The sequence below is a fragment of the Macadamia integrifolia genome, chromosome 14 (assembly GCF_013358625.1).
Source record: "Macadamia integrifolia cultivar HAES 741 chromosome 14, SCU_Mint_v3, whole genome shotgun sequence".
NCBI classification, from domain to species: Eukaryota; Viridiplantae; Streptophyta; class Magnoliopsida; order Proteales; family Proteaceae; genus Macadamia; species Macadamia integrifolia.
In genome coordinates, this window is record NC_056570.1 from 26,749,095 (window position 1) to 26,764,100 (window position 15,006).

Sequence of the window (15,006 nt, forward strand, 5' to 3'; positions counted from 1 at the left end):
TTAAGCACCAAATAAAGGACTTTTCTTGTGGTGGTGGGGGTGGTGACACTCCATGATTGATCAGTGTCTCTTTATTGTTTGGGCTATTGTTTTTTGTCTGCCTCATGAGTCATGAAAAGGGTCCCACCAGTGGGTATCCATGATCTCACCTTTGAAAATTTGAAGAGAGAGCGCGCGCAGAGAGAGAGAGAGAGAGAGAGAGAGAGAGAGAAAAGATCCTTCCCCTCTCTGTAACTATGTTAAACATCTTCCAGCGGCTGAGGAAAATTACGGTGGGAAATGGATTAGAATGAATGAACCCAGGTGGGGCTAGAATATGTTTTAACACATTTACAGTCTCTCTCTCTCTCTCTCTCTCTAGAGCAGTAAACTTACAGGAAGATTTGAACAATGGAGTGGGAATCTCACCTCGAACCCTCTTTACAAAATGAGCTGTGAGTTTCACATTAATACGATTCTTCTCAGACAAAATATGAATCCCTACTAAATAAAATCTATCATGATTGAATAAATTTGAATGAGAGACTTATCGACTCAAACTGAATCTGAATCTGGATACATGTTTATACACCGTAAATATCTTATTAATCATTGGTGAATGTTTTCCAACTATGTTCCTGCATGGCTGCATGTGGCCCCATTGTGCTAGATAGCCTCTTATTTATTTGTCTACTTCTAAAATTATGACAAACCCAAATTTTATAGGAAGACAAAAAGTTAAGGAGAGAATTATTTTTTGAGAAAAGTCACTGAGCCAGCAGTGTGACTTGCATCTAATTTTCTATTTAGGAGTGTGCCCCAGCGGGTGCCAAATGGCCACCATATACATCATGGATGATGCTTGAGTGCATTCTCACATTGACTAGGATGTCAGCATAGGAGCCCACTCTCAGATAGAAACTATTTCCCCTCACCCCTTTTTTTTTATTTTACTGTGAGGAAAAAATACTGTTTGGTCACGTGGATCTTGTGGTCATACATAGGAACATTTGAATTGTCGCCCCACCTTATTGAAATAAAAAATCCCATCTTTGTTGATACTTCTATGCATGCTCTCATTGGGCTTGAATTGGTGCAAGGACCACACTATCATGCAGTGATTTCTTTTCCGTTAGTCTTTCTCTCTCTCCTTTTTTTTTAGTATAAAAAGAACCTTGTTCACATATTTAGTTTGAACATAAAACAAAATTGGCCTGTCAATGGTAAAATAAAGCTTTGATGATTAAATAAAAAATTTAGATTCATCTAAAAGGAAACCTACGTCTAAAAAGACAAGGTAATCCACTAATACATGGTTTTATTTATTTATTTATTTATTTTTGGTAGGTATGAGGACCAATGAGAATCTCAAATTTTGTGTATGAAATGTGAATCAACATATAAAGTGAAAAAATTGATGCATCAGTTTTTCATATAAAATTTTTTATGACAGATCAGAGATACCCTTCAATTTTATCTCACTAGAAAATTTACTTAAAAAAAAAAAAAGAGAATAACCCTCACACCAATATTGTAGAGACTCTAGAAATGTTTTCTCAACCTTTTCACATCTTGACCATTTGGATTTTACAGTCACTTTCTCTCTCCTCCTAATTATGTACACATAGACCTTGGTAAGCGAACCAATTTACTCTATTATGAGCTGAATCAGAGATATCTTTGCCAAAAAGAAACCAAAGATTCCCTCTAATTCCGACAAAAAAAAAAAGATTCCCTTTAAATTCGTAAATATTAAAAGAAACTTTAGATGCTTTCCCACATCTTCTTATATCCTAGTCTAGCGAGTCCCACACTATCGATTTCTCTCTTCTCCTCACCATGTGGACCCTTGTTGATGAATCTATTTCCTATCTTATGATTAGTGTGACATGAGAGATTTTCTCCATGTTAGTGATGTGAAATTTTTTTTCCAAATTAATAAAGGAAAAAAGAATTTTGTCTAGTGATATGGATTTTGCACCCAAACACAGGGAGCTAATCCTTGAAATGAAAAAATCTTAATTTACGTTAATGCCCTTGTGTGTATTTTCATTGGCCCCTACCTTAGTATAGGAACTACAAGACAAAACAACAATTTCTTACTTATAATAAATAAATAAAGGGAGAGAATTCCCTAAAAGGAAGTGTTGCCGTTGCACTAACGCAAGGGCCAATGTAAGTGCATGCGAAAGCATAGTTAAAAGTGGGATTTCTGACTTTTATGATAGTTGAGGTGATCATTTTGCTCTTCTCAATGTCTTGGGTGTAGGCCATGTTACCTTACAAGTTTCTTTTTCTCATAAATAAATATTAAAAGTTAAAAAAAAAATAAGTTATTGAATTATTGTAGTATATAATCCAATACAAAGTAAAGCATACGATTGAATTTCAACAAAAAGAAAATATTGATTTTATTTGACTACCAATTTTGATTAGAATCTGATTCAAATTAACACCAACCTAATTCCACATCATCTTACATGTGGCATACGTCAGACGGACCATTGTTCCAATTATCTAAGCTAAACAGCATGGAGACACTGTTTTTTGCCATCAACCATGTGTCTTAACTTTCCACTGGTTTGACTAAAGTGGATGTACAGAAACATAGATTTTTAACTTTGTGGATTGGCAGATCCTGTGACTGTACAATGAATTGGTTCAGTCATAAGTCATATATCATAATAAATATGCCACGTAACCTCATGTTTAAAGATGATTAGACGAGCCTACCCAATAGGGGTAATATTGGAAATTAAAGTTTGAATTAATGTTTGATTAATAAATTGACAATCAACTCTTAAAATGTGGATTTATTCAAACAAGACATTCATTTTGGGGTAAGTAGGGATTGTTAAATGGTAGGGCTGGTTGGTTTTGAGTCGGGCCTAATTAGTACCGATTTAAGGTTTCTTGGTATGTACATCTCGGTAGTGGGGTGTGTGTTTGAATACTCTCGGCCCCCACGAGAGAGGATCTGATTATATCCAAGTATGTATCAAACTCTATCACCTCATCTCGAACCCTTATTTAGTACCAATTATGTTAGCGCCATCTCCTCACCATTAATCCAGCCTCTAGAGATTTTTTTTTTTTTTTCAAGCCCCATCATTTGAAATCCTTGATGGCTTCCAACTTTATAAGAAGCTATCGTGGCAATTGCCGACTAATAGCTTTCCATCGTCATAATCCCCAAGCTCTATTTTTCTATTTCAAAGATCACATCTTCCTCTTTCACCTCAACATAACTCCAAGATTGGAAAGAGTTCAATACCATGACGGTGCCTTCAAAGACCGTCTGCACCCATGCTTTCTCCGATTTTGTCCCACTAACAAATACTAAGAGGTAGAAGGCCTTTGTCCCTGATCAATTAATATGTTCTTTTTATTTTTTATAATTATTTTGATGGACATTTTGAATTACTGGTAGATTGATCCTTGCACTTCTGTATCTTTCTATTGCTAAATTTTATTGTTTTTGGAATGGGTAAAGAGAAGAAATTGCAATAGGCTTTAAGTATATACAACATTAGAATTTGTTTCTTTTTTTTCTCATGATTTCAAAAATCAGATCAAAATATTTTCAATATCCTAAAATATTAGAGATATGTCCTTATCTCTAATTAAATTTTCATCTTGTCTGATTGATTCCAAGTGATTCAAATCAGAATAGATGGAAACTATCTAGACCCAACTCAGGGTTTTAAAAACTTTGCTCCTCAAACCCCTCCCCCTCCCCCTCCCCCTCCCCCTCCCCCTTAATTCTTTTCAACATCCTCTTTTTGCTAGTTTCTTTTTCATTCAGAATTCCAAGACTCTATTTATCCATTAGACTGATAAATAGCAGAATTTTGAAGAGAAAAGATTCAAGTAGCAGTTCAAGGTACTACTCCCAAGTTTGGAAATTAATGTCGTGTTTTACACTAATCTCAGAGGTGCTCTCACACTTTTTAAGCTAGTTTTCACCAAACAAGAGAGAATTTGTCGTTGTGGAACTCTGCTTTACCACAAAAGACACAAGCTATCAGTTACTTTCTTCCCATTTCTGCTTAGCAGCAATACAGGATTCCACCATCTCCATTGAGGTTCTGAAGTCCTTTTACATTGTGAAATGATATTTAAATAAAAAATTTGGAACCTTCTTGGTTTCAAGTTATCCACAGCAGACACTATCAGCTTCTGGCTGTAGAGGGTTTAGAGATACTTGTTCCAAAGGGCCTCATGTACCCAATGATATTATGTAACACTGTCCCATTGTAGAAAACCATTCATCCATACAATGTCTACCAATATTTTAGGATATTTTTAAAACTTATATAAAATACAATCCTAAAGTGTCAAAAATATCTAATGCATACCCTATTTTGAAGAAATAATGTCTCTTACATCCATTCCATCAGCTCCCAAGCATCAAGTGATGACATGGCACCGTGGAACTTTTTTAAAAGACAAGCTTACCCCTTGATATTTTTCTCTGAGGTAAAAACACTCACCCCACGCAAAAGATGAAGCCCCCTTCTCCACCTTCATCTCCGATCGATTTCAAGTGAAACCTCCTTCTCCTCCGACGCGATTGAGGGATTTCAGCACATCACAAAAACCTTCTCCTCCAATCCATTTAGGCATAAAAGGTGAAACCCCCTTCTCCTCAGACGCAATTTAGTGATTTCAGCCATAGGGTGAGTTTCTCCTCCGATTGAATTAAGGATTTAAGGCTGAAATCCTTGAAGGCGACCATACTTCTAGTAGGTGACGATGCAACAACGGCGATGTGAATAGAAGAAAGGGGGATTTGTTCTTCATAGCCTACGAACAGCAGCAACAACATTAGCCTCTGATCCTCAATGTTAGTGCATAGCCTACTGTCTTCTGAGCCTACAAACAGCAGCAGCTGTTTTGTCGATCCTGTGTTAGTGCACACTCTCTTTTTGGTTAGTGGAATGCACTGCTTTCAACGGCATTGGCACTCTAGTGTAATAAATTTCAGCCCAGTGATGCCCCCCCTCACTGATCTCAATAAGTTCGAAGTAGAAGTGCATGCAAATTTGGGATATTATCTACTGCTAAGTTTGGTTCTGCTGATCTCAGGTCCATTTTCTGGAACGGTTGCAGATTTTATCTAATTAACCTCCCATTTTTTCCTCCTTTCAAACAGTTAATTGATCTGTTTCTTGTTCATGAAAGCAGTTCAAGTGAACAGGAACTTAATTCATATTGCTGTGATTCTATCAAATTTTTATTGAATTCATTTTCTTGATAGATTTTTAAAAAGAGTTTCATTTCTGATTCTGAAATTAGTTATTCTGTTGAACTCAAAAATTAGGGATTTAATATTTTTTTCTTCTGGATTCCAAGTAAGACGGGCATTGGTTTATCCAATAGTTGGTTGCAGTTGGTATTAATCTATGATGTTTGTGTTAGGAAGATGAAAGTTGTTTGTTAGTTCTCAGTTACATTGATTCTCTACAGTCTCCTGCGAAAATGGTCGAGCTTCAATGCCTCATTCTAGGGTTCAAGGTTAATTGTTTGAGCAGAGAGAAATGGATTTGAAGAGAAGAAAGAGAATTGCCCTTCTCTAACCTTATATTCACTTTGAAGGTCAAAAGAGTAATTCTGATTTTTAAAGTAACAATGTTAGACTTTAGGATACGGTTGATAATTTTGACACTTTAGGGTTGTATCTCATATAAATTAAAAAAACAAAGGTGGTACAGAATAATTTTTTAATATTTTATTATTTTGGAATCTTATTGGTATCGATAGCCACTTGTGAGTACCTTATTGGCTGTATCACAGATCGATGGAGATTACGTAACTATCGAGTGAGAGTTGGAGATTAAAGAAGAGTCCCTACTTTGATAGGAGTAAAGTAGCAGTGACTTGGTGGGAGACTAGCTAGCAAGTGAGAAACAAGAGGGAAAATCAAAATCTGCCCGAATTGATTTAATTTCATCTCTTCTCTGTTAAAGGGTTCATCTCTTCTCAGTTCTCAGAACTCTATTCCAATTCCAAATCCTGAGTTGGGTCTTGTAATGATGAGCAGCAGCAGCAGCTCTAAAAGATGCAGTCTTCGAAGCAGAGACGATGGAACACATTTGGGTTGCAGTGATGACATTGTAACACAGATTTTAATTCTATTGCCATCCAAATCGATCTTGAGATGCAAATTTGTATCAAAGAGATGGCCCCACCTTATCTCCCACCCTTGTTTCCGTAAAATTTATGAGTCCAATCGTCAAAGCCTCCTTTTGGGCTTCTTCCAAACCCCCAAAATGAAATGAAAGCCCTTTGTGGTGCCGCCGGAGCTATCAAGATGAAGAAGAAACCACCATTGAAATTCTTGGCAGCATCACCACCACCATTAAAACTGACTTCTTGTGCAGCAAAAGAAGAAGAAGTAGATGGAGTTGGAAATATCATTAGTGGTTTGGAATCATCTCAAAAAATTCTCAACTTGCTCGGCAACATCGTCTGTTCTTCCAATGACCTTCTTCTATAACCCCTTCACGAAGGAATCATACCAACTTCCTCCCCTTATAAACGTGCAATCCTCATCGATCTGGCTACCTATCATGGGTTTTGTTGTCGCCGCCGATTATGATTACAATACTTTATCAATCCAATACAAATTGGTGTACTCAAGAGGCAACATTGAAGTTGAGACTTTATTATCTGAGACGGGTAAATGGAAGCAATCCACAGTGGCTGTCAGTGGCACCGGAACTTTTAGCCGCTTGGAATCACCAATTACGGCCACCGTGATAAGAGGAGCCATTCACTGGCTGAGTTGTGATATCGGAGTGTATGATCCGTATAAGGGAGAAGAGCATATGGAGATAATTAGAGGTCCTCCCTCCGTCTACATCCGAACTGGCTGTGTCGCCGGAGAGTCTACCGATGGCTTACTCCAAATACTATCACTGGATCTTCGACTTAGGCACGTTGAGGTATGGGTTTACTATTCAAATGAGAGTAAATGGTCATTGACACATGAGCTGCCAATCACTCCACCAACACCATCTGTTGATCCTCAACTCAATCCTAAACCTAGTCTAATGGCGTTCCATCCTCATAATCCCCAAACTGTATTTATCAATTTTGATGGTTACATCTACCTCTGTCGCCTCAACATTACTCCAAGATTGGAAAGAGTTCGATGCAATGGCCTTGCCTCCATAGGTGAAATTCTCCTGCAACGATATTTTCTCTCACTTTGTCCTCTCTCCTTACCCAAATACTAGAGAGATAGACAACCCTAGTCCCAAATCTTGAAGTATTAATAGAATGATCCTTGATGTCCTCTGTATCTATCTGTTACAGGATTGGGTTTCTCATAATAGCAATCAAAATTTGTTTCTTTCTTTTTCATGGCTTCAAATTCAATTCTTATCCCCCTTGAAAAATTGCTCAATCAGATCTTTACTTGGATTATTACAATCCATCAATATAACCATTTGGGTTTGATTGTCAAAATTTATGTCATTATCCATTACAGATTAAAAGAATACCACTTGATCTACATTCAAAATTCCAAGGCTCTAATTTATCCACTTATCTAATGAATAACATAGTTTAGAAAGAAAAGATTCAAGTAATTCAAGTCACTACTCCAACTTTACAAATGGCTTGCTTCACACTAATCACAGAGGTGCTCTCTCTCTCTCTCTCTCTTCAAGCTAATTTTTATGGCTTGCTATGGAAATTTGTCTTTCTGAGTTCAATCCAGCCACAACACACTATCAGCTTTTCCAGGAAGAGTAAAATTTCTCAAAGCATCACTGAACATCACTAAGGAGTATCCATTTTTTTTTTTTTGGTGGAATCACTTAGGAATATCAGATGAAAGCATTTTATGCCTTCCATGATTAAGAACTTCAAAAGTGGCAAAACAATTCCATGTCATACTTAAAAGTTGTAAATTTCAGTGGCCACTTCAATTTGGTAAAGGATGGAAGGTGAAAAATGTAACTTCAGAGAAATTCCAGAATTTGTGCCGATATGGGCGAGTCCCAAATATGTACGAATATAAGTGGGTATCTAGTTAGAGAGTATCTATGAATACAAGTGGATATCTGGTCAAAGAGTATCTGGATCCAAATTCAGATAATCCGACTCGAATATATAATCAACTATAGTAAGAAATTAATTAATATTAATGATTTTATGGCTTCTTGAAGTTTCAACATGTTTAATAGAATGAAGAAAAGAGCTAAGATAACTCGCCATGGATTGAGAGGTCCACGTTACAAGAGTTAAGAATGTAAAAAAATTTACATCTCTAGTTTTGTGATGAAAACCATAAATTAAACAAACCCCAAGCCCAAGAATGTTGCGATCTCTCTCTCCCTCTCTCCCTCTCCCTCTCCAGTACAGGAAAGAGAGAATCCATCACAGCCCCATAGCCATCGTATCAATTTGACTGCCACCGAGATAGAAAGCATAACAGGAAGCCTAGCTATGACATAACCACATCAAGCTCACTAAAGCCTACATTAGTTTGTGGTTGTTTCATTCCAAGCCGAGTAGCTTCCTTTATTCTTATTGTTCACTGTTCACCTTACCAATTGGAAGCATAAGAATGGAAACACATATTGGTAGCTCTTCCACCTTCAGACAAATAGCCTTGGGAAGTTGTCAAAACTCTCATTAGAGGCACAGATAAACCAAACACATCGAATATGACACGTTTTTTCTTATTATTTAAGTACTCTGTTTACACATGGCAAAGATCAGATTAGGCAGTAAACACAACCCAAGCTAATCTATAATATAATTTGCCTTTGAGTAAATATCTTCATATGCCATACCAATCAACTGGCAACTTATACCCAGTTATTTACCCCTTCAGAATGTTAGGATCTCCCATCTTAAGGTTGTGAAGTCCAAGTACAGATTCCAGTGAGAGGAGGGATAGGTAGAAGATCTATAATTCTGAAAACATAATCTCTTCATGCTCTTCCAACTCTATTGCATTTCACTATCCAATCTTGCACATAAGTAAATTAAACAAAAAAAAAAAAGAACCATCCCACCTGATAATTGGTCCTTCTACAGATACAAAGCAGATTTACAGTAGGAAAAACCAAAAATTAAAAATCTAAAAAAGGGACAAGAAAATACCAAAACCCCCAAAAGAAAAACTGTTAGGAGCTACCCACCAACCAGAAGAGGTCATAATGGTAAATTAAAAGGCAAAAGAAAGACTCAAATATTCAAGGATCCTAAGATGATGTTGAACCGGCCCCTCTACAACTAGGAAAAATCTAAGGAGACATTACCATCCCTCATCTACATTTTTTTACTTTGTAGTCCGCAAAGACGAATTGGAGAACCAAGTCCGGGAATGCCAGTCAGCGTTCGCTTCTGAATTCTATTATTAGCAGCAAAACTTCTGAACCAACTATTCCAGGCAACCCAAGCCACTACAGACCATTTCAGTGAGGGAATCAAGTCTATGGAAAACTAGCACCCATTTGCCACCCCATTAGCTACAACACCACCACCATTAGCTACAGCTCTTTTCTCTGTCACAGCAGGTTTAGCACACTTTAGGGCAGCTCCTGCAACCGACCCATTTTCTTCAGACATCTTGCATTCACCATTTGACAGAACCGATGCTGCAGAAGCTGGTTCCTGCAGCAAATCTGACACCACCTCTAAAGATTGCAGTGATCTTGATATTCCACTAGCAGTTTCTTTATCGTTCTCATCAGAGGCACCAATGTCAGTAGGCTTCCCATCCCGGACCTACATTAGCAATGTGAATCAGTTAAGCAGAAATGTATAAATAGGGCATATTTGGCCAACTGAAACACACACGGCTCCTTTAAGCTCTCTTTTATTGGAATTGTATTTCAACTTTAAATTATTATCTTGAAATAAGTCAACAAATAGTGTTTGGTTGCATCAACTTAAAATATTTCAAGAATAAGAAACCCATTTGGTAGATCAATTTTAAGAATAGATTCTTTATTTATGGTGTTCTTCCTTGGCATAACCGACAGATTCATGGGCAGCAGCAGGTTACCCTGCAGTGAGGGGGGGGTTCAAGAGTGAATAGATGGAATGGAGCAGCAGGGCTGGAATATCTCTCAGAACACCAAATGGTGCTCTCTTAAGCTCCCCAATGGAAATGCTGCTTCTCCATCAAATCAAAGAGCAGCTCCTTCAACTTCAACTGCAACCAACAATGGCAGCGCTATCACCTCATGCATTATGCAAAAGTGAGTGTGGCAAGCAGGAAGTAGATGTCCATTTCTGTCTTCCATGCCGTCATCGGGTTTCCCTGCTTATCTTCCTTTTCCCTGTGATTTATCTTAAACTCTGAGATTTTACTTTTCTCTAGGCCACAAACCCCTTGAGAGCAGGATGCCAACAGAGATGGAGCTGGGAGACAACTTAAACTTCCCTAGGGCTTGCTGAAACATCTAATCTAAATAAAGGATGGGGGCTGTGCAGAGTAGAGTGTGGTAGGGGCTGCAAAGAAGGGGGTGGGAGGCACTGCAGGAGGAGGCATCAGTGCCCGGGGGCAGAGGAGTGGTGATTCATGCCAAGGGGGTGGTGGGTCAGAGGGAGGCTCTGTGTTAGTCTGTCATCTAACCAAAATGCCGGAGGGGATAAAATGGGGGTTTAGTGTGAAATAGGTTGAAATCAACTCGAACAAAAATATTGAAATAGCTCCCCTAACTATTTCAAGATCTCAATTTCTCTGAAACTGGGTGCAAAAGTCATACCCAACAGCCTGAGAAACTGAAATAGAAATCCAACCAAAGAGAGCCCTTGTGTATGTGTGGAAAATCTGTGAACAAAGGCAAGCTATGTTTTACCTGTTTCTGAAACTGCTGTTGCTTAGCCCTTTTCTCCTGCATCATCTTTTGACGAGACTCATAGAACTCGAAATCATCCAGGATGCATGTCTTGCTGGAATGATCCTTGAATATTTTGAGCATTTGAAGACCCTGTTCAAGCTTGACCTACAACCAGTAACATTGTTAAAGAAGCCAAGTAACATGTATTGTATTATTCATCAAAAAAAAAAAAAACATGTATTCTATTGAAAATGCTTGAACAGGGTACACACCTCCTGAGTGTCCCTACTGTTAGTCACAGGCTTGTTCTCATTGTTTTCAAGAGTGATGTGCTTCAACAAACTGTTGGGTACATCCTTTACAATATGCCACTTCACAGAGAAACAGCCATTCCACTTGTCCTGCTGCCAATATTCCACACTCTTGTTGAAATCAACTGGGCCCACCATTTCAGCAAGTCCAACAAACTGCCCACTGGTATTAACCTGGGAAAAAGAAAAAGGGCAGGGTAAAACCTTGCGAATCTGTAGAAGGGCAAAAATAATAGTTCATTAATAAGGATCGTATCACTCACCGAGAAAAACAAAAACACAGGACAGCCATCAGACTTCTCCTGAGCATCCTGATATCCAGCTGCCAACTTCTTGTTGCCATTGGGTGTGCTAGCCCACACACCATACTTTATGCTCTTGTGGACATCATCCTCGCTATAAGATTTAATAATAAAGAATTTTGCATCAGAATACTTCTCTGGGAAGTCTGTCTTGTTGTACTGTTCCCTGTCTGGATTCAAACTTGAATTTTCCTTGTCCTTATCTTCATTAATATTTCCATTTGAGGGGAGACTCTGTCCCTTGACTGCTAATGTGATGGGTACAAACCCTTTTTGATTTTTAAAGCTTTTGGCTCTTGGTCCCCTATTCAGTTCATTCAGACCATCCATATTCTCATTCCCATAACCAAAGAAACCATTGCCCCGTCCTCTGTTTTTGTACTTGCTTTCAACAGCCAACCACCCACGCCCATTTGCCCTGGAGTCATAACCATTTGATCCAAAACCTGGACCAGTTCTAACAGTATTACTACCATACATCCTGTTGTTTGGGTATATCCTGTTCATGAATCCTGGAGTAGGGTTGATACCAGATGTGGGTCTCGGGTGGTGCAAGCCCTGCAAATAATTTTTGAATTAGTAAAAATTATAGACTGCATATTTGACAGAACCAGTTTACAAGTATTCAATAGTTAAAAAACAAACAAACAAACAAAAAAAACAAGCAACCAAAAGAGAAAAGGACAAAATTACAAATAGCAAATTAGTCTCCATGCTCAAGATGAATGATACATATACGCTTACCATAAGATGGGGCATGGGGCGAAGATTCTGATTTCTCCCAGAAGGACCATTACTGATGTGTGATACGTTTGAAGAAACAGAGCTGCTTGTAACAGGTCTAGGCTGCCCATCAGAAAAGACTGGGCAATCTATCCACGGAACTGGTGATCGCATCCCATCAAAACCAAATCTAGGGTCCTGATAACCAGAAGCAGGGATGCCTCCAGGCAAGACACCCCTCGCATACGAGCCATTGGAGTTAAAAGATGGATTTTGGTAGCTGGGTTTTAATGGGCCTGATGCATTATTTCCGTTTGCGTTTGCATTTCCATTTGCAATCCCATTACTATTTCCCTTGGCTGCTTCTACTGGCAAAGGCACTGGCTCAGGAGCAACAGAGGTCGAAACATCCCCTTGTGGAGCAGCAGGCTGGTTAGGAGTGTAAGGGCCACTAGGGGGGGTTGGTGGCTGATAATAAGGAGCAGGATACTGGTAGTGTTGGGGCCCATAAAGCTGACCGTCATGCCCCATGGTAGGCACTGGGGAACCTGCAGGGGAGTATGGACCATAAGGAGCATATCCATAACCATGGTGATACATGAGTGATCCATTGTCCCCGTAAACTCCCTGTCAACAAAAACGTACGACAAGAACATCAAAACCAACTCTTAAGAACAGCAAGTGATATTAGTAGATTTAAAATATGAAACTAAAAAGCAAAATGTCCAAACATGACTACAACCAAAAGCACACATCTTCCACCAAAGTAAATAGATGAGCAAGTATGTTACCAAAAAAATTACATGAGCAAGTAAAATAACTCACAGGAGGCATCTCCACTCCATCCGGATTTACATATCTAGGGTAGTCATCCCACTCGTTAATAGGCCCATCATAACCTGGAATTTTGAATCCAGATCAATTAAAACAGACCCCCAAAAATGACACATATTCAATAACAAATTGAAACATTATTATGAGATTGTTGACAATTTGCATCAGCAAACCAATGAAAATAAGAGTTCCCTAGTAGTAACACCGTTGCACAAAAAGAATCAGATGAAGGTAAAAACAATGAGCAAAATATCAACCTACCTCCATAATAATATGCAGTAGATGGATATCCATTAGGAAGATAGCACATTGTTGGATCCACGAAGTCCTGAAGGAGAGGAGTCGAAGACCGCTCTGACTGATTTTGACCGTTTGGCAGTCCACCAGCATCAACTGATCCATACGTTATGGCAGAAGCCTGTGTAAAGAAAATATAAAGAACATCATATCCACAATTTTGATGTCAAAACTCCAAGTGTGACACAGGAGTCGGGTGAAAGCAGAATTTCTCATTGAAAGATAGAGGTACTACGTTTCAAAGTTGCAAATTACCTTCTTGGTGGCTTCAGGAACTTCAAGAGTCTTGGGCTGAGAATCTAACGACAATTTCTGCAGTAAATCTGCAGGTTCTAAAGTAAAAAAGAGTAAAGGGAGCAACATGATTTTCACGAAATCATAATTCAGCTAATGAAAACCTTTGTTTCTTAGACATCATTCAAATAAATCAAAGCAAAATCACATATGATCTTCAATAAAAGTATTATATATAACCTAGAAAGTTCTCCGCACAAGTGGGAGAATCAAACGAAATAAGAACAAAAACCTTGTCAACCCTGAAATTCAAACACCGAAGAGAACCAATACTGCAAAAATCTAACCTAGACTTGTGAGAAAAAAAAAAAAAACACATGAACAATTAAAATGAATCACCAAAAAAAAAACAAATACATACATATCCAAAAACTGCGTCACAATTTAAAACCTCCTCAATAACAAAGAATAGCAACAAAAAAACCCTAATAATAGAGACTTTTCAGCAGATAAACACCCCTCCCAGAAGGACAGTATTACACATGGATCGATCCAACAGAGATTGAATCAAATAGATCTCAAGAAACCAATATCCATATGAGCAAAGAAACTCGACACAATATGACAAAACCCTAGACGAATAAAACCCAAAGAGATTCGCGAAAAAGGGAAGTAGACATATAACCATAAGTTCCAGATCCACAAGTAAAACCTAACAAAACCCACCAAACTAATCAAATACCAGCAGAAAACAAAAGGTAAAGAAAAGAAAATCAAGTCCGATGAATCAATATCTTTAAAAAAGAATAGATCATGTAGAAACATAAGACTCTTAAAAAGGAGAAACAAAGCAACCATGTACGATGAAACTTAGCAAAGGATACGATCTACAGGTTGAGCCACAGCCGCCATGATCCGATCTTCAGAGTAGATGAGCAGTGGAGGGGAGCAACCCTAAACCCTGAAAACGTTAACGAAGAAGGCGCAGGGGTTTTGCCGGAGAGAGAAAAACCCTAGGAGAGAGAAACAGGAGAGGGAGCCGCCAAGGGGTTGGGGTTTTGGAAAAAGAGGATTTTGACGATGCAAAAGCGGTGATTCAAATAGCACCACGGCTCCCTTCAAAAATCAAAATGGGATATTTTCCGGTTTTTCTTTTCCTTTCCCATTCCCATTTGGATTTTTCTCTCCCAACTTTCTTTAGTTTTCCTTTCTTTTCCCACTTCCACTTCGAGTCATCTACTGTTCTAGAAAGCAGGGCTTGTGAAAGAAACCCTAATTGTAGGCCCAGCCTGTCCCCAGCTCTCCATGTTTAGGCTTTCCATTTCTAAGTGGGCCTTAAACAGCTTTTTAAGGTCCTTTACCTTGTTGGGCTGGTTTCTTTGGCTGGCTTCATCAAATCACACAATAAGGTGGATTGTTGTAATTAAAGCCCATTTGATTTATGACATTTATTTGTGGGTAAGGCATTTCTCTTTCTTTCTTCCCCTCCCCCTTCCTTTTGGAGGCACCCTCCATTAG

The 15,006-nt window shown here is 38.5% G+C and overlaps 1 protein-coding gene across 1 annotated transcript; it reads right to left on the reverse strand.

The window, feature by feature from the left end:
• Positions 1–8,908: 8,908 nt before the first annotated feature.
• LOC122061567 (YTH domain-containing protein ECT4-like) lies at positions 8,909–14,635 on the reverse strand. The gene is made up of 9 exons (XM_042624895.1): positions 14,373–14,635; positions 13,510–13,586; positions 13,219–13,375; positions 12,949–13,022; positions 12,145–12,750; positions 11,362–11,958; positions 11,060–11,272; positions 10,806–10,952; positions 8,909–9,726 (listed from the first exon to the last, which is right to left on the reverse strand). The coding sequence occupies exons 1-9, from the start codon at positions 14,398–14,400 to the stop codon at positions 9,442–9,444; spliced, it is 2,184 nt and encodes a 727-aa protein (XP_042480829.1). The 5' UTR covers positions 14,401–14,635; the 3' UTR covers positions 8,909–9,441.
• Between the last annotated feature and the right edge of the window lie 371 nt (positions 14,636–15,006).